At 36.2% G+C, this 14,612-nt stretch overlaps 1 protein-coding gene across 2 annotated transcripts in view; it reads left to right on the top strand.

Moving 5' to 3' along the window:
• Nucleotides 1–14,612, top strand: part of COL25A1 (collagen type XXV alpha 1 chain) — a 461,595-nt gene that overhangs the window by 391,295 nt on the left and 55,688 nt on the right. For both annotated transcript variants that reach the window (XM_065877601.1, XM_065877600.1), the window contains exons 14-17: nucleotides 486–512; nucleotides 3,188–3,232; nucleotides 10,565–10,597; nucleotides 11,026–11,061. In XM_065877601.1, coding sequence (XP_065733673.1) covers nucleotides 486–512; nucleotides 3,188–3,232; nucleotides 10,565–10,597; nucleotides 11,026–11,061 — 141 coding nt within the window. The remainder of the gene's footprint in view (nucleotides 1–485; nucleotides 513–3,187; nucleotides 3,233–10,564; nucleotides 10,598–11,025; nucleotides 11,062–14,612) is intronic.

Here is a 14,612-nt window from a genome sequence, read left to right as displayed (position 1 = left end):
CAGGGGAAGACAGATTAGAGAATTACACTGGTACTCTGACCCCTGAAATAATCCGTGCACCAGGGGCTGCTTTGAATGGAAGATTTCATTGAAGGATGTAAGTAAATAAACTCACCTTACTGAGTCTGAGTTTGAGCAGAATAAAGCGTCATAATCCCAAAAGCCTCTTGAGACGTTGAATTGCCACAACATTTTTCTCCTTAGTGCCCTAAAAGCCGGGTTTTGGCTGATCATCTTAAATATCTTTCTTTAGTCCTCGAAAGCAAAGAATTAAAATTACATTTGCTATTGATATCCATACTCAGTGCTCCAGGAAACTCGTCTTAACCTTTTGTTTTTATAGAGCAACTATATATTGCCAAAATAGAAAATGTCATGTATAATTTATCTATTGATAGTATGTTCAATATCTGATTTTGTTTAGTGTTGATTGATTAGGTGTTTTATAATTTAATATGTCACTCAATCTTTGTTCTTTTGGCCAGGGACAACCTGGAGAACGAGGAGAAAAGGTGAGAATGATTCTGCTGATTCTTATTTTTTTTTCCCCAAAGAGGTACCAAACTGAACTGTATTTGTGTGTGGTTGGATAGACAGATACAGGTATACAAGCATACCTTGGAGATATTGCAGGCTCTGTTCCAGATCACTGCAATAAAGTGAACATTGCAATAAAATGAATCACACGAATTTTTCGGTTTCCCAGTGCATATAAAAGTTACGTTTACGCTATACTGTAGTCAGTTAAGTGTTCAATAGCATTATGTCTAAAACACAACGTGCCTGCCTTAATTGAAAAATGATGCTGTTAGAAAAATGGCACCCTTAGACTTGGTTGACACATGGTTGCCACAAATCTTCAATCTGTAAAGAATGCAGTAGTATATTTGAAGTACAATAAAGCAAAGCACAATAAAACAAGATATGCTTAGTTATATAGATGTAGATAGATATAATGACCACTGTTTTTTCAAACTGCTAATTAGTGGAAGGAGAAAATAGTGTAATTCTTATATATGTATAGAAGTTTGGGTAAAAAAGATTTAAAGAAATGGAGGAGAAGGGTGCAAATTTAAACATTCTATGTCAGGCTTTTAAATGACTTTCAAAAATCCCTAGGCCTGCAAAATTTTTGTTCTACCTATTTGCTAATGCCACTCCAGTACTTTTCTAAGCATCCTCTCTCTCTCTACTACTTCTGAGGTCAGTAGGTTAAAGGGATACAGATGTTTACCTGCAGCAAATACACTGAAAGTTGTCCCAAAAAGAATTCCCATAAAACCCAAAAAGAGAAGCAAAAGGAGAAGCAGAGTGCATATGTTAAATTTCTCTTAGACAAACATCCTTCCTTACTGCTTTGGGGGAGTTCTCATGCTATGTCCTTTACCAGTGTTTGAGAAGTATGCCGTCTCTGCAGGCAACTACCAAGATACCACATAATGCCCTTCATAAGTGATACGATCTTTCTGACAAATCAGTGTCATCACCACTAATCCCAAAAGAAGTACATCTACAGATCCAGCAAGCTTCATGAACGTAACTGTAGTTTTGAGCTGTATTTTACAACTGTATTCTTGTAAAACAAAAATAAGAAGACATTTATTTAAATGGAAGGAGAGCAGAGCAGAGAGGCAACTCAGTCAAACCCTTCACTTCATGGCCACTCTGAACCAGTTTTCCTAATAAGAAAGTTTGTTTTGTTCGTTTTGTTATTTAATAAAGGGATTTCCAAGCAATTTTTAAAAGTGTGCTAATGAGCTGTCTATCAAAGATCCCCCATAACTTATGATCAGTATATTTATTTGGCTTCCAACCAGTTCATGGTAATTAACCTGAAATGAATTAGTCATCAGATGACTCTTTTGTGTAGCAATTAAGGAGGGAAAAGGAGCAGTGCCAGCACCATTCCAGGGACTCATCAGATAAAGCTGCTCGGGCTCCCAGGCTGCCGTGCTGTCCCCGTCACCATAAAAGAATGCCTGAGCGGGATAGCCTCATGCTTATCTGAAACAAGAAAAGAAAGTGAAGAGAAAAGGTTAAACTCTCCCTCCTTCGCCACCCCTCCTTCTCCCAGGGAAAGCATTATCAGTAGCTTCTCTCTTATTTTACGGAAAATTTTAAATGATACAAGAGTGACCTCTTACGCAGCTGGACAGAAGGGTATTCCAGCTTACGGAATGTATGAACAATAATGCATTGTTATTGCTAATGATTATCATTAACAGCTTATGATGTGTCAGATACTGTCCCAGTTGCTTTAGACGCAGTAATTGTTTATTTCTTATGACCCCATAAAACATTCTTGCCCTGACGTTGCACATGAGAAATTTGATGTAAAGAGAATTTCATTTGCCCAGTAGGGCCTGGACCTGGGCTCGAACTCTCTGGCTCCAAAATCCATGATGTTTCCACTAGAGCATTCTATAAGACTTAAAGAATTTAGAATTTAAGAAAGCAAAGCATGGATTATAGACAAATGACTTTTTTCCTAAAGCACTGCTTGTGGGTAGAAAGATATCAGTGAGGGAATAGGCATAGGAGCTCTCAAAAATAACAAAGGAAGCATAAACTCCCCAATTTATTTTACTATAATTTTTTTAAATTTTCTAATAAGATATAAAACATTTATTTCTCAAATGCAAAACACTTAGGCCCAGATAACTCAATGTTATCTGGGTGCAGCAGTTTTGAGGGCTGGGTCATGCACTTTGAGGGCCTGGAGATTTGAGATGCGTAGAATTCACAGATTGAAGGGAAAGGAGAAGGCAGGACTCCAGGTGGCAGGAGTGGGACAAGGAAGGAGACAGAAAGGGTAAGGCACACGGCATACTGAGGGAGTCAGGAGAAAGCCTTTGTTAGAGTGACTCTTTGAGCAGAGAAAAGAGAAAGAATTAGGGTGGCCAGAATAGGCTATTAGTGCCAGAATAAGCTATTAGAAGTCAGAGAAATTACCTTCTGTTATTATCGTGGAGTAGCTTAAAACTATTTAGCCATGTTCATTGTAATAAAATTTATTTGGACTAGTTGATATCAGGCAGCTGGTCAAGTAAAGTACATTAGCTCTGTAGAACATTTACAACAGATTTTAATACATAGTGCCAATGAAAGGAAACTTAAAATAATGAAAAATACTCTTTGCTGAATGTCACCAATATATTTTACATGTATTGCTTTTTTCCCCTCCTAGGGAGATGCTGGAGAGAATGGCCCCAAAGGTGATACAGGTGAAAAGGTACAGTGTTGCGAAATATGAAAGAGTATGTGTATGAGCAAGAATATTTCATGTACATGAAAATGGGAGATCAGAGATAATTCTACACAATTAGAAAACTTTTAAATATTTAATGCATAAAAGGTGATTATTCCACCAGCTCCTAGCTACAAATTTAAATATTTTAAAAGTAAAACGCTATGTCAAAAATTCTAGAAAATGCGTAATTGGGTTTCTAGTAATATGACTTTCAAGACAAAAAGAAACACACCACTATTTATGTGTAAATGGAGCACTCCCTTTATACACAGAGATATAAAAATAGAGTTCCTAAAGTGATTCCATTTGTCCCGATTTTAGGATAGAAGATTGCAGAGGATTCGGAGGGGATGTAAGAGTTTGATAATCAGCTAAAGTCAGTTGATTAGAGCCTCTCATGCAGTCTTGAAAATTTGCTTCAACTTGAAATCTACTAGATCCAGATATTTTGTCAGCCTTTGTATTCTCTCTCTCTTTTTTTTTTTTTTTTTCTTTTTTGGCCTTTAAACCATTATTAGCACTTATATTGCGGTGGTCTTTTGTTCATCTTCCTACCTCCTGTCTTTTTTTCCTCAGTCTATCGAAGTTTTTGCTTGGATTCTTACTTCACACACGTCTCTGACATAGGAAGGAAATTTTTATTTCATTTGTGCTGTATGTTAAGAATTAAGAAAAAGATCTTTTAAGAAACTAAAAATGGAATAGTCAGATTTAATTTAAATCAGGCTAATTGATGAAACAAAGAATGATTCATTTAGGCTTGTAGTTGAGAATAAGAATACTCTACTTTGAAAATTATTATGGTACAGATGGACAATTGTTAGTCATAAAAACATACCCATAAAGTAAAGAGAAATTTGTCTTCCTCATTCTTATAAATATTAATATAAATATGGCATGAGTGGTAGGGAGAAATTAATGGTAGGAATAAATGAATGTCACTGAGTAGCAACTGTGTTTGTATTCAAAAGGGAGTCTAGAAATTAGAGTGGACTCTCAGTTTCTTGTAGACCAGGGTTTCTCAGCCTCTGCACTACTGACATTTTGGGCTGGATAATCCTTCTTGAGGGAGCTGTCAGATGTCTAGCCTCGTTCCTGGCCTCTGCCCAGCGGATGCCAGTAGCATCTCCGAGTTGTGACAACCAACACTCTCTCCAGAGGTTGCCAATTGTCCACTGGGGAACAAGATCATCCCTCACTGAGAACCACTGCTGTAAACCCATTTTATTTATCTGTCAGATTTAGGTATCCTGCTGCAATCCACCATGACATGAGTATGTTTAATACTAATGGGACCAGTGATATACCTCTATGACTTCTTGAAGTCAAAATTAAAAACCCTAGGTATATAAACATAGATATTTTATTTACCTTTGTTGTGTTTGCTTAAAAGCAGGAGTCAGCAAACTTTTCCTGTAAAGGGCCAGAAAATAAATAGTTTAGGTTTTGTGGGCCATATGGCGTCTGTCACAACTACTCAACCCTGTCATCGTAGCATGACAGCAGCCATAGACAATATGTATACATATGAGAGTGGCTCTATTCCAATAAAGCTTTATTTCTGGACACTGAAATTTTAATTTCATATGGTTTTCAAATGTCATGAAATATTATTCTTTTTATAATTTTGTTAACCGTTAAAAATGTGAAAACCACTCTTAGCTCTTGGGCCACACAAAAACAGGTGGCTAGCTGGATTTGGCCCTCGGGCCATAGTTGCCAACCTCTGTTTAAAGAAAGGAAATCTTCTAAACAGAGAGTAGTTTCTCCAAGTGAAAACCATTTATGCCAAGTCTGAGCTACGCCTATGTGGATTTATGTAGAGAATTTTAATCTTTAGAATATGTATTTTTAGAGCTTAATTTTTGAATGTAGGCCAATAGTTTCTTTAATCACACATTTTTAAAATTTAATATTGCAATAGTAAAGCAACATTTTTTTCTTTGTAAAAGCTAAATTCATCTCAAAGGAATACGGTTCTTATTTTTTATATTAACACAAATCATTTACCATGCTGACTCACACATAGTAAACTCTCAATAAATGTTAGCTTTCTTACCACATGGAAATGGAAATCAACTAGGTGGGTTATTTTTCTTTTTTATCAAAAAGTTTTATTAGTCAACTGAAATTAAGTTTGAGAAATGCTTCAGTTAAAATAGAAATCATTTCTATAAATTTTCAGTGAGTCTAAACAGGGGATTGTAAATAGGAATCTGTAACGTATAATACGTAATCTGACCTGTAGCATTCATCTCCAAGAATGCTGTAATTGGAATATAATTTTTGATGTGTTTTTTAAACATTTCCTGCTTCTGTCACATAATTTGTTTCCAGCATGTTAGAAACACTCTTCTCATGGCCTTTGGGTTCAGTATGTGAAACTCATTCATCATTTACCAAGTTTGAGATGTAAAATCAAAAAAATGCTTCTTTTCTGCCATTGATGTAGTAAATTACGTCATTGGCGATTCACTTTAATAGGATTTTTTTCCTTGTGATCCAACTAGGTGCTTTTGGATGGTAAAGCAATCTAAGCCTTTCCAGACTGGTCATCTGGAAATGCTGTGGGACTGTAAAAACCTCTGGGCTGGGTTTTCTCTGTGGCCAGAAGCTACGATGAACTCTAGAATTAAGAATGACCTGCCAGAGACTGGTTTTAATCATGTGTGGAGTTACTACGGGAAGGTTATGTTCTGCTCTTTGGAGTGTTAATCCCACCAACTAATGTAGAAATGCATTTCTTATCTATTATCCCAGCACTTGAAAGTAAGTGTTGGTGCAGACCACTGAATGGTTCCATCATGCCACTCTATTATTCACAACCTTATCTGTTCGTTTAGAAATTTCACATTCTTTCTTTTTTTGTTTTCTGAGCATTTTTTAAAGACTTTTTTATTTTATATTGCAGTATAACCAATTAACAATGTTGTGATAGTTTCAGGTGCACAGCAAAGTGACTCAGCCATACTTATACATGTATCCATTCTCCCCCAGACTCCCCTCCCATCCAGGCTGCCACGTAACATTGAACAGAATTCCCTGTGCTCTACAGTGGGTCCTCGTTGGTTATCTGTTTTCAATATAGCAGGAAGCTTCACTTTCTTGGTATTGTCTGTCTGTATCTTCATTTTTCTTTTCTCCCCCAATCTCCATTTCTATAAATAACCTGCCTTCTTACTTTACACCTGCAGAGCATCTTTGATTTGCATCCTCAGAGCCTTTTCAGAAGCGACACCCATATTTGGAGCCACCCACCAAATTGCCTTTTCTTAAGATCACATAGGAAGGCTTTTCTTTTGGGCATAGGGCCTTCTCCAATTTAGCACATATGATGCTTCCCTTAGCTTAGAATACTCTTCTCTGTCCACCTCCACCTCCTCACGTTCTCATCCTATTCCTGTCTACCGAGACCTTGGATTTATTAAGTCATTTCCATGGGGTAGCCTTTCAGTCTCCCCTGGACTGTCTCTGTTACCCTCTATGTGCTCCCAGAGCACTCTCTATGATCCCTTTCATAACCCTTATCACAATTTATTGTAATTCCTTGTTTAATTGGGCATCCAGCTCACTGGAAAGGAAAAAATAAACAAACAAAAAACTATAAGTTACCAAACTGTTCTATTCCCAACACCAATCCAATTTCCTGGCATGTAATAGGAAGATAATAAATATTTATTGAATGAAAAACCTTAAAAAAAATTTTTTTTTCTACTTTCACCTGCTTCTTATTTTCGTTGAATGGTAGAACGTTTTCCTGTACCATGCATTTGTTTATCACGTCTTCTGTGGTGACACAAAATTTCCCAACATGACAATTTCTTCCTATCCCAGACTTTTTTGTACGTGGAAAGAAAGAAAAAGAAAGTATCTTTTATGCATTCAATCAATAATATTTTTGAATACATGTATTTGTGTACATATACACTATATACATATATACAAATGGGTACAGTAGTCCTTCGGTATCTCCAGGAGATTGGTTCCAGGATCCCTGCAAATACCAAAATCCTAGCATGTCCCTTATATAAAACGGGCTAGTATTTGCATATAACCTATGCGCATACTCCCATATTCAATTGACCCTTAAATAATGTGGGGCTTAGGAGTGCTGGGACTCTGCCAGTTGAAATCAAGGTATAATTTACAAAAGGCCCTCCTTATACATGGTTCCTTCACATCCCTGTTTTCTCCATATCGTGGTTCCCCATCCGCCGACTTCAACCAACTGCAGATCATGTGGTACTGTAATATTTACTGTTGAAAAAACATTCACATATAAGTGGACCTTTGCAGTTCAAGCCTGTGTTGTTTAAGGGTCAGCTGTACTATAAAGCTTCTCTAGATTACTTATGATACCCAATACTATGTAAACAGTTGCCAGGCACACAGAAATTTAAGTTTTGCTCTTTGGAATTTTCAGGAATTATTTTCTCAAAAGATTTTTAGTCCAAGGTTGGGTGAGTCTGCAGATGCAGAACCCAGGGATATGGAAGGGTGACTATATCGTAAGCACAGGACAAGGGCAGGGTTTGAAACAGCATTGTTCGCTTTATCGCCCTAGCTCCTAGTATCCCTGCATCCAGAACATGGTTGGCACATAATAGATGCTCAATAAATATTTATTGAATGAATTAATGACTGCTAGAAATATCACCACATTCACTTTATTTATCCACATAGACTTTAGTAACACATACATATAATTATATACCAGATGTTGTGCTTGAAAATAATCACAGCCAAAAACAAAAATTCTGTACTTGAATGGTCAATAGCAAAGTCAAATTCATTTACCTCAAATATCTTCTCAAAGTATTTTTTGCTTTATGATTTACCCTGTGGAAACTTTTATTTTCAAACCAACTGATTTGTGAAGCTAAGGGTATACTTAGAGAGACACAGTTGGGTTTCTTTTCCTACTTTAATCCTGTATTCATTTTCACTTTTAGAGGAATGAGGATTATAAACACTGACTTTTATTTTCACTACTTGCAGCATTATCCTTTAAAATGTTTAACTTAGGAATGTCTTCCAGCAATTGCCTTGCCACTTAAAAGTTATAAAAATTCCTTGAGATTTCACAGTTCTAATTTTTGAAAAGAAAGTTGATATATCAGTCATAGTTGTCCATCAAATGAAACTGCTCCAGTTTCCACAAATAAACCAGGCTTCCTGAAAACTGTCCTTTCCTTCCCATCCACTTTTTCTGAGAACTAAATCTAGTCCTTATTCTCGTTAGTGGATTATCCAGTCACTTTCCATTAAAACACTGGGGGAAAAAAGTGTTTAAACTACAGTTAATACAAGCAACTTTCTTTTATTTATAAGTTTACTACAACCATTGTGCCCTGTTGCCAAAATGAGATAAACCAATAATTCTTTTCTTATTCCAATAAAAAGAACATGGCAATAGAATTCAGGAAGTCCAAAATTCACTTAGGCTCAAGTTGCTTCAATTTGCTCATCTATTGAGTAAAAATAGTAATATCTGCCCTATCTCCTGGGAGTCTTGTGAGGTATAAATAAGATGAAAAAGGGGACTTAGAAAAGTCAAAATTGCTTTTATGAATACAAAGGTCTCATTGTGCAAAATACTGATTCATTGGTGTTGATGGCTTTCAGACAGACTTGATTTAGTGGAAACAGAAATAAGTATTATTTTGTTAGCCACATTTATTTCGCTGCCCACTCGGAACTCAATTGATTATTAGTGATGGGGAAAAGAAACCAGTATCATTTTACAATAAGACAGTATTTGGTATCCTGTTCTATATGTTTTGTCATGTTTTAATTTTTCCTTGAGTAGTAGCCATTACAGATGTCAAAGAAACTCGTATGTTTCCTCAAATGAGTTAATTTATTATTTCCTCCTCCTTCTTAAGCTTTGTTTTTCTTCCCAAAGGTTTTTTTTTGATTCTTGACTGCTTGCTGAAAATATTCTTTCTTAGATTTGTTCATTTATTCACCATATACGTATCCAGCATATTTTATTCAGACACTGAATAAAAATAGACCCTGAACCTGCCCACAGGTGGCTGATCATCTAATGGAGGGACGAGCAAAGAATAGGCAGAAAACATATATACATAATCCATATGCAGTGAGCTTGCAGGACTTGAACAGGTGCTGCAGAGTGAGATGTGGATGTGAGGGGCATGTGTCTAGGTTGTTCAGTGAGGGGTTGAGGCAAAGCCACTTAAGACCTGAACAAAGAGAACTGCCAGCTGTGGGGAGAAGAGAGAGAAGCTGAGGGAGAGGGGCAAGTACCTCAGGTGTAGAGGCCTGAGGTGTATCTCCGTCTCTAAACGACATTGATGAGCAACTCTCTAAACCTAGAACGAGGAAGTAGACCCCTAGAGCTCTGTGAGCCCTTACACAGATAGGACAGCTGAGGAAACCTCAGTATGTGCCGTCCTCCTTGTGGCTGTTTCTGTTTTCTCAAATGACTATGTTTTCTCCCTTTTATTTTCCTTGTAGCATGTTTTTGGGACAGAGGACTAGAAGGAACTGGAAAATCTAGGCCCTTGTCTGACCTCGTATCAGAAATAAGCAGCCACCCTCCGTGCTATCTCCTGTTAGCCTCTACCTGTGTATTTAGAGCACATTTGCCTTAAGAATGTAGTCACACTCAGTGAAATCTGGATGGAATACAATGCCTTTCAGAAAACCAGATTCTGTCTCAAGATTTTCTCTCAGATCTTCCTTGTGTCCCTGTCACCCACAAGTCATCCATCATCCTGTAACTTTCCGGTGACTGCGTTACAATGAAATAAGTGTAGAGCTAGAAAAAAACGTGCTGGTCATAGCGGTGACGGTGCTTCATGAGGAAAACAAACTGACCGGCGGCATGGCCTTTTCCAGCTCAACGTCATTAACCCTTTGACTTCATCTGTTGAACCCTGACTTTCTGAAGACTGAAAGGGTCAGGGAACTCTAGTAAATGATAGCCAGTGACATTAATAAATTCCTGAAATAGAGAAAACTGAAATTCCAGATCCACTAATATATTGCTTTAGAATACAATTTTAGCACTGTATCAAGGGAAGAGATCCATATTTATATATTTATTTATTTCAAGGAATGTAGTCCTTATGTATTTTGCAAAGTAAACCCGTGTTTTTAGAAAGTATATTGTTTATCTTGGAAATTACTGACATCTTAGCCATGTTGATACAAAATCTTAGGGAGCATGGTTCGGCCCATTGGTCATGGGGTTTCCTTAGGCGCTCCTGTAGATAACAGCTCTCTGTGTGTTTGTGTGTTTCCTGTTCCCATCACTTGTAGAATAATCTCTCATGCGTTTCATTTTAGGGTGACCCTGGATCGTCCGCTGCAGGAGTTAAGGTAACTATAGCCTTGCAAGTGTTTGTGCCCCAGGAGTTACAGCTTTGACTTTTATAAGTCTCTTGTTTCCCTTCCCTTTTACCAACTTCGATGGTTCTAACTCTGTTCCTATACTACTGCAATAATCAGCTTCTAGACACAACACGGAGTATCTGCTAGAAATCTCTGATAAAGACTTAAACAAGAGGTCTTGCCTTTTCTTCCCTTTCTGATTGATTTTTATGGAAATGTGGATTGGTATGTGAGCTTTAGGTATATTTACAGCAAAAAAAAAAAAAAATGTTCATATGTCTGGTAAGATGTAGAACAACAGAATAAAGTGAATGAAATGCATGTGTCATCGGGGAGGCTGAAAGTGTCCAAGGGCCTAAGGCTTTTGGAAAATTCTTATAGGGCTGCCCTTTTCATCTTTGATTTTCTTTGGCCAGGGAGAGCCCGGAGAATCTGGTCGTCCAGGGCAAAAGGTAAATCCCTATTCTGGTGTGTTCTTTGTACGTCTTATAGTCACCATTTGACTATGTTTGCTATCACTGTATAATATGAGAACAATTACTGAAAATGATGCCATTTTCATGCCTTATATGCAGAATGTTTTTGAGTGTTTTTCATTTTAAAAGGGTTGATGCTGACCATAGTAGAAGTACAAACATAATCTGGACGTGTAAAAGGATGCTTCATGAACTAAAGTCAGCATATACTGAGCTGTTTGAGACTAACAAAGATCTGCTGGGTTGGAATGCCAACAACCTATCTTGCATGTTTAAAAATACTCTGCATGTTTCTATCTTTTATGAGAAGAAATGAATATTTACTGAACTGTCTCAATAGGGAATGACGGACAGTTCTTTTAAAATTATATTCTTTTCCTCTCATTTCAAATACTTCCCTGCTGATAACTTTTTTTTGTGAATAATATCTACCTAAGCAGTGAATGTTACATTGTAAAAGAGGTTTGTTCATGAACTAAGTTTTAATTAGAGACAGTAACCAAACCACTTTAACCGATCTAACGTTAATTTTTGTTATCATTTGTGCTTCACTTCAGTGATAAATTAGAGGACATGCAATGAATATGTTTATTCTCATTTGAGTCTGAAGCAGGAAACGACTGTTCGTAGTTTATCGTCTGAGCATCTGGATATCAGTGCCCAGTGCAGATTTTAGATTTTTAGATAACAGACGTGGCTAACAAGTAAACATGAATTCCACATTATGATAAATCTCTGAGATCATGACTCTGCCTTTGTCTAGCAGTAGTTAATGTTATAGAAAAAATAATATGAATAGAAACATAGAATATACCTCATTAGTATAAAGAGAAAGAGAGAATAAATCCCATTGTAGTCGTTTGGAACCTTAGAACATAACATAAAAAAATATTCCCACATTCTTGAAGTTATTGAGAGGATCACTGCTTTGTTTAAACACTTCAGATTAAAGTGTTTTTTGAGAAGGTCTTTCACATTCTTTTAACATTTCCCTAATTGAAAAATAGATTTTCTTGAAATTAAGAATCTAAGGGTAATGATTCATTAGACCCAATTTCAGGTAAAGTTGAGACTTTTCCAAAGAGCCCAGCATAACTCTGCAAATTTTGCTCTTCAGTGCCTAAGATTTCCTAATGATTCTTTATGTAAGAAATTTGAAATTAGTGATATCACAGAGATCCGTGGTCTGCTTTGGTTTGAAAGAGCATCTAATTTTCTCAGATGATCTCATTTTAAGTCCCTCAGTCTTTAAAAATTAAAAGCTAAATTTAAACTGCTCTCCAAAACTGTGATAAGTTAAAAGAATTGTCTGCAAAACTGTTATGTCTTTTTAAAAAACAAAACAAGTCTGCTATAATTTCATATAGGTTCCACTGTTTTCAGAGTGGAAGACAATTGGTTAATAAAATATTGCTTTATCATGATTATTTAAAAATACATTTTAGATTCATTTCTGGAAGTTTATAGGTTTACCTATGGAAACATTGGCTTTTCTTTGTATTTCATTAAAAACCTGTTTTAAATTATATTGAGAGAAGTGGATTCTACCTGAACAGATATGTGTATGAATATTACAACCCATCTGAATGAAAATGTGCCCTGAAAAGAACAGTATCTTTTTCATTAATATTTAGGCCAGATTCTACCCGTTGACGCAATCTCACTTTCCCACAATATTTATGACTTCCTTGTCTAATATCTGGATTTGGCAATACTTACCCCAACACTGATTTAAAAGTAGAGTGTTTCCATTCTTGCTGGTTGCTTAGATTGGAAAATGACAAACAGAACTGAGTACAGAATCCATTCAAGGAATCTTCCACGACATTTTCCTCACCATTGCAGAACTTTGTTGTGGGTTCGTGGGTACTTAAGCTCCTGCATTAGGGACATTCCCAGAAAAGTAGAGGATATCCTGCTAGGATTAAAGTGCATTGATTAGCTCTCCACTGTCTGGTATTTTGCAGTATGAAAGTTTGTTATTTAGAGTAGCATTCATAATAGGGAATGAGCAGGAGAGTGTGTGATTGATATGTGAGTTAGGGTATATATGTTTGTAAAGTGAGTGTGTGTTTCATCACATAATTTTTTCCTTCCTAACTTCACATTCAATGGCATTGGTGGTATAGTGTGAGCATAGCTGCCTTCCTAACTTCTCCACATCTTTTTAAAATATATTTTTTAGTTTTAATGGGGTAAAAATACATTTTTGCCCATTGTAAGGGACTGGCACAGTTGAACTGTATCTAGAAACATAGGGCACTGTCACAGGGGCATGGGGTGAAAGCAGAGAACTGACTTTAACAGTAGACAAGGGTCTCTGATAATGGAGAATAAAGAGTGAAAGGGAAAGAAAAAAGAAAACCAGAAGCATAACATATCAGTGTAAAGTGTAATATACTTGGGCAAGAAGTCTTTGAATGGAATAACGAACCGATTCTTAATTATGACCTAGATCTGAACGTGGGCTGTGCGTGCCCAAGAACTCAGCTCAGAGAAGCTCTGAGTCAAGAAATAGGCAAGCATGGAGAAATTAACTGAAAACTGTCTCTTAATTAAAAGATAAACATTCATGGTATAAGGACAGAACATTTATATAGGAAGAAATATCTTCCTAAAAATGCTGAGATGTTTCACAAAGGGTAACATTAAATGTTTTATAATCCTTCATTCTGTCAACTTTTAAGTAGGCATAAATTTGGAAAGGTCAAAATCCAAGAGTATGAAATATTAAAAAGTACATTTATAACCTATATACTTACATATATATGCATATGATGTAGGGAAGAGCTAAGTGCTCAAACTCTCTGTAAGTATCCAATCTACATTATAAAATAATCCATAATGTTTTATACATCTTTCTCATTGTGAGAAACATGGATGTGTCTATGTATGCATGTGTATATAAATATCTTACTTTAAAATAGTCATCAGATCCTTTTAATTTGACCCTTCCCCTTAAGGGAAGGGTCTAGTAAAAACTTCTTTGAGGAAAGAGTGTTACAACCTATATGTTTCCACACATGTCTTAAATAGGATGTCCTGAGTTTTGGGGGCTTTTCGGAAACAATACAAAACTATCAATATGTCACCAATATGTTTACTTTTATTGGTTGTATATTCTACTGCAACTTACTGTGTTTTCAAGGGCCTTATACTTTTTTCTTAGTAAAAGAGAATCTTCACTGAAATACGGATAAGCTCTTTTTACTAGAGCTTCCTAAAGTTATTGACTAAAGGGAAATGGGGGGAAGAAAAGAAAATCAAATGTATAATGTATCTATGTAAAGTTTAATCTACTTGGACAAGTTTCTTTGAATGAAATATCAAATTCTTAATAATCATTCTTTCTTCTCTGGCTTAATCTCGTCTTAGTCTTTTTGTTCACAATGCAAACTTTCACTCAGGTAGTTTCAGAAAGAATAGCTTTTCTTTTGCATTCCTGAAGCACCTTTGACCTAAACCATCAGGAAAGTCATTTTCCTTTCTATGTCTAACCATACAGCTTAATATAAACAGTATCTGAA

Source organism: Phocoena phocoena, chromosome 5 (genome assembly GCF_963924675.1).
Source record: "Phocoena phocoena chromosome 5, mPhoPho1.1, whole genome shotgun sequence".
In the NCBI taxonomy this organism is placed as follows: domain Eukaryota; kingdom Metazoa; phylum Chordata; class Mammalia; order Artiodactyla; family Phocoenidae; genus Phocoena; species Phocoena phocoena.
Note: the sequence above shows the minus strand (reverse complement) of the source record. Positions and strands in the feature narration are given on the sequence as shown.